The sequence below is a fragment of the Podarcis bocagei genome (assembly GCF_964188305.1).
Source record: "Podarcis bocagei genome assembly, chromosome: 2".
In the NCBI taxonomy this organism is placed as follows: Eukaryota; Metazoa; Chordata; class Lepidosauria; order Squamata; family Lacertidae; genus Podarcis; species Podarcis bocagei.
The window spans coordinates 4,779,294-4,795,223 of record NC_138126.1 but is presented as its reverse complement, the minus strand read 5'-3'; the positions used below and the strand labels follow the sequence as shown (position 1 = coordinate 4,795,223).

General features: G+C 50.5%; 1 protein-coding gene across 1 annotated transcript; it reads left to right on the top strand.

The window, feature by feature from the left end:
* The first annotated feature begins 801 nt into the window (after positions 1-801).
* LOC308580707 (uncharacterized protein) lies at positions 802-14,631 on the top strand. Its single transcript, XM_081182764.1, has 3 exons — positions 802-821; positions 1,986-2,159; positions 12,713-14,631. Exons 2-3 carry the CDS (start codon positions 2,060-2,062, stop codon positions 14,266-14,268), a joined length of 1,656 nt encoding a protein of 551 aa, XP_081038890.1. The 5' UTR covers positions 802-821; positions 1,986-2,059; the 3' UTR covers positions 14,269-14,631.
* Positions 14,632-15,930: the final 1,299 nt, after the last annotated feature.

Below are 15,930 nucleotides of genomic sequence, written 5' to 3'. Positions count from 1 at the left end.
TTCACTCAGGTCCACATATGCAAATAAGGAATTGAAAGTGATGTTCAGTGATTGGATAGTTACAGAAAATTGTTACTGTTGCGTTGTAGTGGAGCTCTATATAAGCAGGCTGGCTGAACCCTTCAGTTCAGTTCTGTTCTGGCCTGTGAATAAACAAGAGCTGTTTGAAGAATCACTGTGTCATCTGATATGTTCACCCACAACTTAACAAAAACAGCATTGTCTGAGAAGTGAACCCAGATGCTTGCAATGAGATTTGTTTCTAATTCAAAGTTCAAAAAGTTAAAGGCTTAATTGGAGCATTTGCACATAGAATTGTATAGGACTGGGATGCACATCTCACTTGTGGTCCCACTAGTGTACTAGCGCTTATTGTAGTTCAGGCTGTAGCGCATGGTTGCTGTGTGTGTGTGAGAGACAGAGAGAGAGAGGAGAGAGAGTATGTGTGTATGTGTTCAGCTCTGATGAAACAAACCCAAAAAACCTTTATTTTCCTTGAGACGTCACGTCCTGTTTCTATCCAAACACCGGTAGGGGCTGCTTTGCGATCGTAGCTCTAGGGGCGAGCGCTTTCCAAAAAGAACCCGAAGTGCCGCCGCCGCATAGCCCGGTCCCCACCCCCACCCCCACCCCTTCGGTGAGTCACATTTGCCGGAGAGACTGACATTGGGAGTCCATGTAAGGGTTAAAGGAAGCGAGAGAACGAGAGCGCTGGATAGAGACCCACCCCCTTCCATCACTTCCCTCTCCCCTACTCGTCTTGGGTGGTCCCTCCAGACGGTGCGCTTTGGAGAGGTAGGGCGCGCGGCGCAGGGCGAGGGGTGAGCCGTGCCAAGGGGGGGGGCGGTATTTGGGCGCAGGGGAGATTCAGGGAGGAGGGCAGAGGAAGTTGGGGGGGGGCTGAGGGAGGAACGGAGGCATCCCTGGGGGAGGGAAGCACAGCATTGGCAGGGGGCAGAGACACGGGGTTTTTTTTGGGGGGGGGGGACTGTGTGCGTCTTCAGCGCTGGTGGGGAAAAAGCCGGAGAGGCTGCGGCGCTACCTTGACATTTCCTTCCCGCTCAGCAGTCTCCTTTAAGAGGCATCCATAAAGCGGGAGGGGGGGAGCCCTGTTCCCACCCCCACCCCCGTTTCCCTCCCTAGAAGATGGATTCATGGATTCATAGAATTTGTCAGAGAGCCAGCCAGCAAAAAATGACACGCAATGCGTGAAGTTCAAATTGTTGTTGTTGTTGTTGTTGTTGTTGTTGTTGTTGTTGTTGTTGTTGTTGTTGTTAACTCTTTAGTAGCAGAAACAAGGCCTTGTCCGGGGAGCCAGGTCTAATGGGCACAACAACTCTTCTGGGTGTTTCTCCCCCCCCCCCCAAATGCGGCAGTTGCAGAGGCTGCAAATCTGGCCGGAGGAATCTGCAGCGCAGCTCTTTGCAGTTCTACTGAGAAGTAACCACTGTGGAGTTCAGGGGGGGGGGGCAGAGTCTGTGGGGAAGTGAAGGAGGGAAGGCTTTAAAACTGGGAAGAGGAGAAGCTTTGGTCTGATGCTGAGAAACACCCCCTGGGTCAGGATTGGCAGCAGTGGTTCTCTGGGGTTCCAGAGGGATGGAGTCTGTTTCAGGCAACCTTTGAGGATTGAACCCGGGACATTCTGCCTACAAGAAGATGCTCTGCCCCTGAGCTGCAGGCCCTTCCTGTAAGCTGGGGGGGGGGACTGAGGGGGGAAGCAGAAGGAAAAATGGAAGGAGCCTGCAACGCCAGAGAGTGGCAGGGAGAAAAGGTGGTCCAGAAAGGAAAGTTTTTAATACTGTTGTGAAGAAGATCCTCTTTCAGACATGGCTCTACTTTCCTTGCAAGGTGGGTTTCGGGAGGAAGGTACCCCTCTTCTACCATGGAAGCTGCGGGTGGGAGAAGCACAGATGGGGAGGGGGCTTCCCCCCTGAAAGGAAAATCCCTGCAGGGGCTCTGAGTTTCCATTTGCTTCGGTCTCCCAGGAATCCGCTTCTTCTTTAGGCTTCTGAGTGCCTCAGGAAGGATTCAAGAGCCTGATCCTGCAATCCTATTGAGGATGGAAGGAGGAAGGTGGACGGTTGACCTGGTCCGACTGTCTCCTGCATCCCTCCCCACAACCTCTGGGTCTTTTCTCCCAGGACCCTCAGAGAGATCTGGTGAGTTCGAGGGGAGGGGAGAAGAGGACATGGATGGATGGATGGATGGATGGATGGATGGATGGATGGATGGATGGATGTTGGAAGTGGGGAACCTCCCTGGCAATATGAAAAGTGGGAGAGGAGAGAAAAGGCAGGAGGTTCCTAACAGGAAGAAGAAAGTGGAATTCAGGTTTTACAAGTTTTTTGTACAGCAGGATTCATTGATGGTGACAAATCCAGTAACTATTTATAATGTATATTTCAAGCATTTCTACCACTATTGTTTTTCCCCAGAAAGTTATTATATTCAGTTATTTAATTTATATACAGAAGCGTAGGAAGGTCAGGTGGTACCCAGTGCGGCAAATTTCTTGTCACACACACACCCCACACACACACTGGTGGTTTTTTTGGGGGGGGTGCCAGCAAAAATGGTTTGACTTTGTTTCATATTTTCTTACAAAGGAATGTGGATTCGGGGCCTCCGATAACAAGTAGGCGACTGTGGACAGATACTTAAATCTACAGGATGGATTGTGTTTTGGCTAGTGTTGTTTTATTTATATATTTATTTATTTATTTATTTATTTATTTATTTATTTATTTATTTATTTTAAAAGGAAAATGCAAAGTGGTTTGTTGTTGTTTAATCGTTTAGTTGTGTCCGACTCTTCGTGACCCCATGGACCAGAGCACGCCAGGCACTCCTGTCCTCCACTGCCTCCCGCAGTTTGGTCAAACTCATGTTGGTAGCTTCGAGAACACTGTCCAACCATCTCGTCCTCTGTCGTCCCCTTCTCCTTGTGCCCTCCATCTTTCCCAACATCAGGGTCTTTTCCAGGGAGTCTTCTCTTCTCATGAGGTGGCCAAAGTCTTGGAGCCTCAGCTTCAGGATCTGTCCTTCCGGTGAGCTGATTTCCTTCAGAATGGATAGGTTTGCAGTCCATGGGACTCTCACGAGTCTCCTCCAGCACCATAATTCAAAAGCATCAATTCTTCGGCGATCAGCCTTCATTATGGTCCAGCTCTCACTTCCATACATCAGTACTGGGAAAACCATAGCTTAAAGTGGTTTACCTGCTCCACTGAATTGAAATTTCAGCCTTCATGACATTGGAAAACTGCCAAGTAAACAGCTGTTTTCGTGGAGGAGGGTCAAGATATGCATAAATTTTCAGATATAGCTATATAATCCCTAGTGTAGTAAGATAAAATCTTTATAGCAGGCATTTTCAAAAAAAAAGTTTTTTATGAACCTCCCTAGGTAAAGGGAAAGGGACCCCTGACCATTAGGTCCAGTCGCGATCAACTCTGGGGTTGCAGCGCTCATCTTGCTTTATTGGCCGAGGGAGCCAGTGTACAGCTTCCGGGTCATGTGGCCAGCATGACTAAGCCGCTTCTGGTGAACCAGAGCAGCGCACAGAAACGCCATGAACCTCCCTAGTAGGGCAGTAATTTTTCCTTGATAATTTGTGACCCCGCCCCCCCCCCATGATGGCACTGGGGGAGACCTGCCCCCCTTCCTACACCCCTGTTTATATACTCATCTGAAGATCACAGAGCTGATTACACAATGCAGCAAATTGTTGTTGTTGTTTAGTTGTTTAGTCCAACTCGTCATGACCCCATGGACCAGAGCATGCCAGGCACTCCTGTCTTCCACTGCCTCCCACAGTTTGGTCAAACTCATGCTGGTACCTTCGAGAACACTGTCCAACCATCTCGTCCTCTGTTGTCCCCTTCTCCTTGTGCCCTCCATGTTTCCCAACACCAGAGTCTTTTCCACGGAGTCTTTTCTCATGAGGTGGCCAAAGTATTGGAGCCTCAGCTTCACAATCTGTCCTTCCAGTGAGCACTCAGGGCTGATTTCCTTCAGAATGATTAGGTTTGATCTTCTTGCAGTCCATGGGACTCTCAAGAGTCGCCTCCAGCACCAGAATTCAAAAGCATCGATTCTTCGGCAATCAGCCTTCTTTATGATCCAGCTCTCACTTCCATACATCACTCCTGGGAAAACCATGGCTTTAACTATACGGATCTTTGTTGGCAAGGTGATGTCTCTGCTTTTTAAGATGTTGTCTAGGTTTGTCATCGCTTTTCTCCTAAGAAGCAGGAATCTTTTAATTTCGTGGCTGCTGTCACCATCTGCAGTGATCATGGAGCCCAAGAAAGTAAAATCTCTCACTGCCTCCATTTCTTCCCCTTCTATTTGCCAGGAGGTGATGGGCCCAGTGGCCATGATCTTCGTTTTTTTGATGTTCAGCTTCAGACCATATTTTGCGCTCTCCTCTTTCACCCTCATTAAAAGGTTCTTTAATTCCTCCTCACTTTCTGCCATCAAGGTTGTGTCATCTGCATATCTGAGGTTATTGATATTTCTTCCAGCAATCTTAATTCCGGCTAGGGATTCATCTAGCCCAGCTTTTTGCATGATGAATTCTGCATATAAGTTAAATAAGCAGGGAGACAATATACAGCCTTGTCGTACTCCTTTCCCAATTTTGAACCAATCAGTTGTCCCATATCCAGTTCTAACTGTAGCTTCTTGTCCCACATAGAGATTTCTCAGGAGACAGATGAGGTGATCAGGCACTCCCATTTCTTTAAGAACTTGCCATAATTTGCTGTGGTCGACACAGTCAAAGGCTTTTGCATAGTCAATAAAGCAGAAGTAGATGTCTTTCTGGAACTCTCTAGCTTTCTCCATAATCCAGCGCATGTTTGCAATTTGGTCTCTGGTTCCTCTGCCTCTTCTAAATCCAGCTTGCACTTCTGGGAGTTCTCGGTCCACATACTGCTTGAGCCTGCCTTGTAGAATTTTAAGTATAACCTTGCTAGCGTGTGAAATGAGTGCAATTGTGCGGTAGTTGGAGCATTCTTTGGCACTGCCCTTTTTTGGGATTGGGATGTAGACTGATCTTCTCCAATCCTCTGGCCGCTGCTGAGTTTTCAAAATTTGTTTTCAAAATTAACAGCATCATCTTTTAAAATTTTAAACAGTTCAGCTGGAATACCATCACTTCCACTGGCCTTGTTATTTGCAGTGCTTTCTAAGGCCGATTTGACTTCACTCTCCAGGATGTCTGGCTCAAGGTCAGCAACCACACTACCTGGCGTGTACGAGCCATCCATATCTTTCTGCTATAGTTCCTCTGTGTATTCTTGCCACCTCTTCTTGAGGTCTTCTGCTTCTGTTAGGTCCTTACCACTTTTGTTCTTTATTATGGTAATCTTTGTACGAAATGTTCTTTTCTTGCCCACAGTAGTAGATATGATGGTCATCTGAACTGAATTCGCCCATTCCCGTCCATTTTAGTTCACTGATGCCCAGGATGTCAATATTTATTCTCGCCATCTCATTTTTGACCACATCCAACTTACCAAGGTTCATGGTTCTTACATTCCAGGTTCTTATGCAATATTTTTCTTTACAGCATTGGACTTTCCTTTCGCTTCCAGGCATATCCGCAACTGAGTGACCTTTTAGCTTTGGCCCAGCCGCTTCATCAGCTCTGAATCTACTTGTACTTGTCCTCCGCTCTTCCTCAGTAGCATGTTGGACACCTTCCGACCTGAGGGGCTCATCTTCCAGCGTCATAACTTTTATATGCCTGTTGTCTTTGTCCATGGAGTTTTCTTGGAAGGGATACTGGAGTAGCTTGCCAGTTCCTGCTCCAGGTGGATCACTGTCAGAGCTGCTTCAAGATCCTAGCTCACAGAGGATCACGCTAGCCAGCGGTCATTAAGTAAAAGTCTTTATTGAATTACAGTTTCCATTCTCACGCTGCTGTCTGCAACTCTACGTCTACTAGCTAGATCGGCGAGGCTCCGTCTGAGTCTCCGCCCCGTGCGCACCAACTTAATATCCTAGCCTTGCTCCACCTTTTCCTCCTGACTGTCCTCCTCTGGGTCCCTCTACCCCCCGGGGCTTCTTCCTTCCGGGATTCTTCTGACGCTGACCCGGACCCTTCTGCCTCCTTGCGCCGGGCTTTAGGACCTGGTTCCCTTTCGGGGCTGCTCACTGCGCCGCCTTCCTCTGCATTTGAACTTGGCGCGCGCGCCCAACCTTCCACTTTCCTCTTTACCGTTTCTTCGCTCCCCGATGGAGGTGTGGCCACTCCTGACTCCTGCCCTCCCTCCTGTGGTGAGCTGCCAGCGCTTCCCCCCTGGCTCCTTTCCTCTTCCCTGCTTCCTGGCGGTGACGCTGGTCCCGATTTCCAGCTGCTCCCCCCTGAGTCTCCTCTGGCTCTATCTTCCTGGGGTGCCTCTCTAGATTCCCCCCTTGCCCTGGCCACTGGTGCTCCTTTCTGTGAATCCTCTGATTCACTGGAAAGACTGGGAGATCTCGGGTCGTCGTCATCACTCATCCTTTCCTCTGTCTCCTCCCCTTCGCTCTCTGTTTCCTCCCTTGCCCGTGCTTCTGCACCTAAACCCCTGACATCCATCCCCCCCTCGAAGCCCCCCAGTCCCCCCTCCCCTCCTTCCGGTGCTGGAGCTGGGGGCTGCTGTTGCAAAGGGACGAACGTCGGATATCGGTCGCTTCCCGTGGCAGGCCTCCATCGGAACTCTTCCGGGTCTTCCTCCCTGCTCTCGTTGACGACAGTCACCTCCTCTTCCATCTCTGTGCCGCCGTGCTCGAAACCAGGGTCGTCCCCGAAAATGTCCATGTCCGTCTCTCCCGCACTTCCTCCAGGCGGCGTTGCTCGGCCGGAACAGTCCAGCCACTTCCTGCGGAACTGCTCCTCCGGCCTATCGTCCCACCAATACGAGGGTTCTGAGACAGATCCCGAGGGTGACCCCTCCGGGGAACGGACGTCTCGTGTCGGTTCCTCGTCCGAGTCGAACCCCCTGAACGTGCTGTCCGAAAGCGTGGGCGTGAAAAGCCAGTCGTCGAAAAAGTCCGCTGGCATAGGTCTATGTGGGAAGAGGGCATGAAACTCGTCTTTGAGCAGAGGTTCGTCTAAAGCGTAGCCCGGCACCCAGCTGTTAGCACTGGCCGGGGTGCCCTCCCTGGCGAGAAAGTATTCTACTCCCTCTTCCCCCCATCTGGAGTCCAAAATCTCCGTGACTTCGTTGATGCGCTCCTCCTGTGCCACTCCCGCGTGCCCCGTTCCTTCTCTGAGCGGACTCGGCGCCGTTCCGGGTTCCTGGAACCTGTGCGGTGCCTTGTAGGGAGTGAGCACCGATCTGTGGAACACCGGATGCATTCTGGAACCCTCCGGAAGCGCCAGCCTGAAAGCCACCGGGTTGACCTGCTCTTCGACTTGGTAGGGCCCCAGTTGTTTATGCCCTAGTTTCTTCTTGGCCAACGACCTGGCCGGCACTGCGTGGGCTGCTAACCAGACCCAGTCTCCCACGTGGAGCTCTTCGCCAACCCTTCTGTGTTTGTCCGCTTGTACCTTGTATGCGTGTTTAGCCAGCTCCAGGTGGCGCCGCAGCTGATCGTGGACTTCCTGCAGCTCCGACGCGAACGCATCTGCTGACTGCGGCTCCCCTTCTCCCCTGCATTCCAGTCCCGGGAAGGTTCTAGGGTGCCGCCCGTTGTTGGCGAAGAACGGCGTGACGCCCGTGTATACGTGCTTCGTGTTGTTGTAGGCAAACTCTGCAAGCGGCAGGTAATCCACCCACGTCGCAGGCTGTTGGTTCGCATAACATCTCAGGTACTGCTGCATGATGGCATTGGCTCGCTCCGCTTGCCCGTTGGTCTGCGGGTGTCTCGCCGACGCCAGATTGATCTTGACGTTTAGGAAGCCCATCAGCTTCTGCCAGAAGTTCGAGATGAACTGCCGCCCGCGGTCGGACAGAATAGACCGTGGCAGACCGTGAACCTTGAACACGTGGTCTATGAACAGTTTGGCGGTTTGCTCTGCCGTGGCCACCTTAGCACACGGAATGAAATGCGCCATCTTGGAGAACAGGTCCACCACCACCAACACTGCCGTCTTGCCCCTTGAGCTGGGCAGATCCGTGACAAAGTCCAGAGCCACCCTTTCCCAAGGTTCGACCGGAGTTTGCAGCGGCTCCAACAGTCCAGCCGGCGGTTTGTGCACCGTCTTTGCCCTCTGGCAAGTGTCACACCTCGCCACGTAGTCTGCGACCTCCCCTCTCATTCCAGGCCACCAGAAATCCCTGGCTACTAATTCCACCGTCTTCTCCTTGCCAAAGTGCCCGGCCGTGGGTGCGTCGTGCAGCTGCTGTAGCACCTTGGCTCGAAGTTCGTCACCCGGCACGTAGATGGCCCCTTTACGGATGAGCAATCCATCTCGTAGCTGGAAACCGTCGGCCGCTGCCTTGCCCCCTCGCACCTCTGCCATCTTCGTTTGTGCGAAGGAGTCCCCCTGCAACGCTCGCCGCACCGCCTCTAGGTCCACGGTCGCCGCGGCGCACGCCCACACTGTCGGTGCAAAGATGTGCATGGCGGCCGCTGGTGTTGCGTCCTCCAGATACTGTGGCTTGCGGGAGAGAGCGTCTGCCATGATGTTGGTGTCCCCCGGGACATACTCTATTCGGAAGTCGAAGTCCGCAAAGAACTCAGCCCAACGTATCTGCCTCTGGTTCAGGAACTGTGCCGTGCGCCAGTGTTCCAGATTCTTGTGGTCCGTGCAAACCTGCACCGTGTGCTTGGCGCCGATCAGAAAGTGCCTCCACGCCTTGAACGCTGCATGAATGGCCAGCAACTCCCTGTCCCATATGGTGTAGTTCTGCTCGGACTTGCTGAGCTTCCTGGAGTAAAACGCTCCCGGCCGCCACACGCCCTGCTGGTCCTTCTGCAGCAGGACCGCCCCCACTGCTCTGTCCGAAGCGTCTGTCTCCACCCTCATCGGCATGCTGGGGTTGACATGAAGCAGCTGCTCTTCCGACGCGAAGAGACGCTTGAGGGCCTGAAAGGACTGCTCCGCCTGCTCTGTCCAGATGAACTTCTTCTTCTTGGAGCTAAGGGTGTCAGTGATGGCCGCCGTCTGCATCGCGAAGCCCTTGATAAACTTGCGATAGAAGTTCGCAAAGCCGACAAACCGTTGGACCTCCTTCCGGTTGCGTGGGCTCTTCCAATCCAACACTGCTCGAACCTTGGCGCTGTCCATGGCGAGCCCCTTGTCAGACAGCTTGTAGCCCAGAAAATCCACCTCCGGCACGTCAAATTGGCACTTCTCCAGCTTGGCGTAGAGCCTGTGTTGCTTTAGCCTGCCCAGCACTTCCTTGACGTGCTTGTCATGTTCTTGCTGCGACTCCGAAAAGATCAGGATGTCATCCAAGAAACAGACGCACGTCTTGTAGAGAAGTCCCGCCAACACGTGATGCATAAATGCTTGAAAAACGTGAGCGCCATTTTGCAGTCCAAAAGGCATAACTCTGTATTCGTAGGTACCCAGTGGCGTGAACATGGCTGTCTTCCACTCATCACCCTCCCGCATGCGAATGAGGTTGTACGCCCCCCGCAGGTCCAACTTGGTGAACACCTTTCCCTTCCGTACCTTCGCCAGGAGGTCGTCGATGCGGGGCATGGGGAAGTCCGACGGCTTGGTCACACTGTTCAAAATCCTGTAATCCACTACGAGTCTTTTTTGGGGCGTGTCTCGCTTCTTAACAAAGAATACAGGACTGCCCCCCGCTGCCTTAGACTCTCGGATGAAACCGTGCTCCAAATTATGATCGATGAAGTCTTTGAGTTCCTGCAGTTCGTCCTCAGACATGGAATACAGCTTCCCTTTAGGCAGCGCCGCCCCCGGCAGCAGGTCAATTTTGCAGTCATATGGTCTGTGAGGGGGTAGCCTGTCCGCCTCCTTCTCGCAGAAAACTTCCAGAAATTCTGCGTACTTGTGGGGAATCGCTTGCAGCGTGCCTAGCAGCAGCTGTGACTCCTCTTCCTCTTCTTCCTGCCTGGGTACGATGCAGTGTTCAGCACAAAAGGAAGAGCCGAAAACCAGCTGCCTCTGGAACCAAGCCATCGTTGGGCTGTGCTTGTCCAGCCAACTCATGCCCAATACAATGGGCGTGTCAGACAGTTGAGTGACGTTGAAGCTGATGACTTCCCTGTGATTTCCAAGTCGCATCACCATTGGTGGCGTCTGCTTCACCACTTGCCCCCCTAGCAGCTCCCTGCCATCCACAGTGACAACCTGCAGGGGCAGTGTGGCCGGCATCAACTGCACAGCGTGCCTGTCGACAAATTCCTGCCCTATAAAGTCCGCGTTGCTGCCGGAGTCGATGGTGATTGGCACGTCCATGGTGATTCCAGTGGGCAGCTGGAGAGATGCTGTGAGCCTCACTACTGGTTTGGGCGGGAGGGGGTTCACTGGCTGTAAAATCTCTGGGGACTGCGTCACTAACACGTCTGGCTGGGCCCCAGTGCCTCTTCCTCCAGCCAGACATCGTCGTTTCCCTGCTGTGGTCCTCCCTGCTGCGTTGCTGCAGTCACCATTGCTGAGGCTGCAGTAAGCTTGTGGGGCCTCTGGGGACACTCTTTCGCCATATGCCCTGGCTGCTCACAGACGTAACACTTCCTGGTCCCTCTAGGAGGCTTCGCCTTCACTGCTGCCGGTGCTAGGGCTCTGGTTGCTGACTGAGCCCTTGCACCTCCAACCTCCATAGGTTCGGCTCCTCCTCCTGGCGGAGGCGTGGATTGCGCCCGTGCTGCTTCTCTGGGAAAGAAGGAGGGGCCCCCGGCTGGTTCGCGCCCTCCACGTCCTTCGTCCTTGCTCCACGGACGTCCTTCCAGCCTCACCCCCACAGCCAGTGCCCTCTGAACGACCTCCTGGGTGGTTCGGGGTCTCTCCCCCCTCGCTATCTCATCTTTAATCGAGTTGTGCAGTCCCTCCCAAAAGAGGTCTCTTACAGGAGCCGAATCTCTGTCCCATTCCAGGGCGCTGACCAAGGCGAAAAAGCGGGCATGATACTGTCTGACGCTGGCCCTCCCTTGTCTCAGCCCATGCACCTCCTTCCGTGCAAGATCAATGTCAATACTTGATAAGAAACACCCATCCATCGCTTTAATAAAGGCATCCGCATTCTGGAGCGCCGGATCGTTATCTCTCCATAAATTGCGCAACCATGCTTTCGCCTCCCCATGCAGATGGGACATGATGAACCCCACTCTCTCCTGTTCATCTCTAAAGTCTTTATGCAACAGTTGCAGTGCGCACAGTACGTCGGCTCTAAAGTTGGGATACTGTTGCAGGTTCCCATCGAAGTGAGAGAGCAGTCCGCCTGTCCGTCTCGCCAACCCAATTCCCTCCTGCCGGGGTGTTTGCTTTGCCAGTACGTCTAACCTGACCTGGAGATCCCTGCAGGCGGCAGCTGCCTCGTCCTCTCTCTTCCTGGATGCGAGAACCTCGGCGTTCAGTTGTGCCACTGCTTTTCTGAGGTCCTCTATCTGCTGCTCAGCCGTCATGTCTCCTGCCGTTCGTGAGCTCGCTAGTGGGCGCCTGTTTCTCTCCCCTCCTCGAGGCTGCAGATGCCCACAATGTGGAGACGGAGCCTACTGTCAGAGCTGCTTCAAGATCCTAGCTCACAGAGGATCACGCTAGCCAGCGGTCATTAAGTAAAAGTCTTTATTGAATTACAGTTTCCATTCTCACGCTGCTGTCTGCAACTCTACGTCTACTAGCTAGATCGGCGAGGCTCCGTCTGAGTCTCCGCCCCGTGCGCACCAACTTAATATCCTAGCCTTGCTCCACCTTTTCCTCCTGACTGTCCTCCTCTGGGTCCCTCTACCCCCCGGGGCTTCTTCCTTCCGGGATTCTTCTGACGCTGACCCGGACCCTTCTGCCTCCTTGCGCCGGGCTTTAGGACATGGTTCCCTTTCGGGGCTGCTCACTGCGCCGCCTTCCTCTGCATTTGAACTTGGCGCGCGCGCCCAACCTTCCACTTTCCTCTTTACCGTTTCTTCGCTCCCCGATGGAGGTGTGGCCACTCCTGACTCCTGCCCTCCCTCCTGTGGTGAGCTGCCAGCGCTTCCCCCCTGGCTCCTTTCCTCTTCCCTGCTTCCTGGCGGTGACGCTGGTCCCGATTTCCAGCTGCTCCCCCCTGAGTCTCCTCTGGCTCTATCTTCCTGGGGTGCCTCTCTAGATTCCCCCCTTGCCCTGGCCACTGGTGCTCCTTTCTGTGAATCCTCTGATTCACTGGAAAGACTGGGAGATCTCGGGTCGTCGTCATCACTCATCCTTTCCTCTGTCTCCTCCCCTTCGCTCTCTGTTTCCTCCCTTGCCCGTGCTTCTGCACCTAAACCCCTGACAATCACGTTTGGTCAAAACTCTCCACTATGACCTGTCCATCTTGGGTGGCCCTGCACGGCATAGCTCATAGCTACTCTGAGTTATTCAAGGCCCTTCGCCACGGCAAGGCAGTGATCCATGAAGGGGATGCAGCAAATTAGTAATGAGATATACTTCATCAGCATCAATAGATAATAATGGCATGTGATTTACCAGTTTAGATTGTAAGGTAAAGCTGATAAGGGAGAATCTAGGAGATGTTTAAGTAAGAGGAAGTGCTGACTGAGCTTTGTGTATGTTAAGTTCCTTCCTCCTTATCCTTGAAACCCTAATAGGAATTTCTTTCTCCTCACTCTGAAGCAGGTGGAGATGACAGACAGAACTCTGCAGGACCACCTGTAATTTCACCGGTAATAACAACGAAACTGTTGGAATGTGCAAGGAGCTTTATGGATACTGGAAAACTTAGAAATCATCTACAAACTCACACAAGGGGAAAACGATATGAATGTATGGAGAGCTTAAGTCATAGAGAAAAGCTTAGAATTCACAAACGAACTCACAAAGGGGGAAAACCATTTAAATGCATGGAGTGTGGAAAGAGCTTCAATGATAGTAGAAACCTAAAGGTACATCAACGAACTCACACAGGGGAGAAACCCTATAAATGTTTGGAGTGTGGAAACAGCTTCAGGCAAACAGGTGCCCTTCAAAGTCATCAACGAACTCACACAGGGGAGAAACCCTATAAATGTTTGGAGTGTGGAAATAGCTTCCGTAAAAAGGGTGCCCTTCAAAGTCACCAACGAACTCACACAGGGGAGAAACCCTATCAATGTTTGGAGTGTGGAGACAGCTTCAGGCAAAAGGGTACCCTTCAAAGTCATCAACGAACTCACACAGGGGAGAAACCCTATCAATGTTTGGAGTGTGGAGACAGCTTCAGGCAAAAGGGCACCCTTAAAAGTCATCAACGAACTCACACAGGGGAGAAACCCTATCAATGTTTGGAGTGTGGAAACAGCTTCGGGCAAAAGAGTGCCCTTCAAAGACACCAACAAACTCACACAGGAGAAAAGCCATTTAAATGTATGGAGTGTGGAAAGAACTTCACTAATAGGGGATACCTCAGAAAACATGTGGTAACTCACAGAGGGGGAAGGCCATATAAATGTATGGAGTGTGGTAAGAGCTTCATTCAAAACAGTACCCTTCAAAGTCATCAAGTAACTCACACAGGGGAAAAGCCATTTAAATGTATAGAGTGTGGAAAGAGCTTTGGACGGAATAATGCCCTTAGAAGACACCAACGAATTCACACAGGAGAAAAACCATTTGCATGTATACAGTGTGGAAAGAGCTTCACTGATAGGCAACATTTAAGAAGACATCAACAGACTCACACAGGAGAAAAGCTGTTTAAATGTATTGTGTGTGGAAACAGCTATACCCAGAATGCATACCTTAAGTTACATCAACGAACACACACAGGGGAAAGACCATATAAATGCATGGAGTGTGGAAAGTGTTTCCATGAAAAGAGAGGCCTTGAAAAACATAAACAAATTCATATAGGAGAAAAATCATATAAATGTACGGAGTGTGGAAGGAGTTTCAGTCGCGGCTCACAACTTGCTTTGCATCAACAAACACATTCAGGAGAAAAACCATATAAATGTATGGAGTGTGGAAAGACTTTCAGTATGGGTTCAACACTTAATATTCACCATCGAATCCACACAGGAGAAAAACCATATAAATGTATAGAATGTGGTAAGACCTTCAGAAGAAGCAATAAGCTTAGATTACACCAACGAACTCACACAGGGGAGAAACCATTTAAATGTATGGAGTGTGGAAAGACCTTCAGTCGTAAAGATAAGCTTTCATCGCATCAACAGACTCATACAAGGTGAAGACCATTCCAATGTATTGAGTGTGAAAAGACCTATAGTTGCAATGATATTGTTAGATACACCAACAAACTCACACAATGGAAAAACCAGTATATTGTACGGTGTGGAAAGTGTGTGTTTGTGTGTGGTTTTTCATATCAGATATCTTCCCTCCTCCCCTTTGTTGGTCCTATTGTAAATCATTTCTTCCTGCATCTTTTATAATAATCCAAATCTTTTACATCTCTATTATGCCCAAAGTTCACCATTAAACTACAAGTTTATTCCAATCCTAGAAACAATTTTAGCTTTTTACAATGGTTTTTAATATAGTTTGTAAATTTTCCCCAGTCATTATTAAAGTTTACTGTTCCTGATTTCAAATTCTTCTGGTCATTTTTGCCATTTGGGCATAATCCATCAACTTCATCTGCCATTCTTCTCTGGTCAGGACTTTATTTTCTTTCCATCTGTAGTAAAGTTTGTACTGCTCAGAAATCATTCCTTGGTCAAGTAAAAAGAGCAAAGCCTTGTGAGAACTTCATCAGCCACAAGGACCCTGGGAAAGGAGTTGTGTATCTTTAAACCCTAGACTAGCTGGCTCCTTGGCGTGAAAGGTTTATTGGAGTAAAGGAAGCCTTGATTTAATGAAAGACCTGACACCTGGGTCTTAGGGTGTGAACATCCCCCTCCAACGATGTTATCTGTCCTTGAAGTGCTTGGGAACGGGGATCTGGTTAATTTCCACGTAAGGGAGGAAATTCCTTCATTTGGGTTTGAATACTAAATTGACCCAGCTGCAAAGGGGGAGATAAATTGACTAGCAAGCCTGTCATTGGTGAGTTTAAAAATCAATTAGGACTTATGATTGGCTTGAGAGTTACAACGCCAAGTAAGAATTGTAAATAAAAGATCAAGGAATTGTTAGAGAAGTTGCTCTTTGCCATCGCTCAATGCAATCCGCAAAGATGCCCGGCTGTGATGCTCCACCTAATAGCCGTCGTTTCGCCTTTTGAAATGGAAATCTTCAAACACCATCAATACTCGGATGCCTGAAAGGACTTTGACTATCCTATCTGTGTTTGTCTTTGTGAGTATGTAAGTTAGTTAGACTATGCAACGTTTTTATTTTCCTTGCTTGTAAGTTCCATAAGAAGTGCCTGTTGTTTCAACATGTTTTCTGTTATTCTTTTAAAACAAATTTTTAAAGAAGAACCTGTTTGGTATCTGTGCCTTTTCCGGGGGAATAGCTAAATCCTAGCCTTACGCTTGGTTATGCTCTACCGTAAGAATTTCTGTCTGCAAGTCTGTGGATTCAGCTTGTAGAGGGGGGAATTGCCAGTCTAACGGGACACACCCTTCTCCCTGGGTTGTGGCTCTGGGTTCCCCGGAACAAAGGGAGTGGTGGCAGCCCTACCGGTGTTATTTCGGCCTGTGTTTCTGAAAAAATAAAGCCTTGCCTGCCAGCCTGCTCAAGAAACCTGTTCTGGCCGGAGAGCAAAGACAGGTGAGGGAGGGGCAGTTGGGGGCGAAGCTTTACCACACCATCTCTGGGCCAATAACATTTGTGCAGCTGAGTGAGCACTCAGGGCTGATTTCCTTAAGAATGGAGAGGTTTGATCTTCTTGCAGTCCATGGGACTCTCAAGAGTCTCCTCCAGCACCAGAATTCAAAAGCATCAAT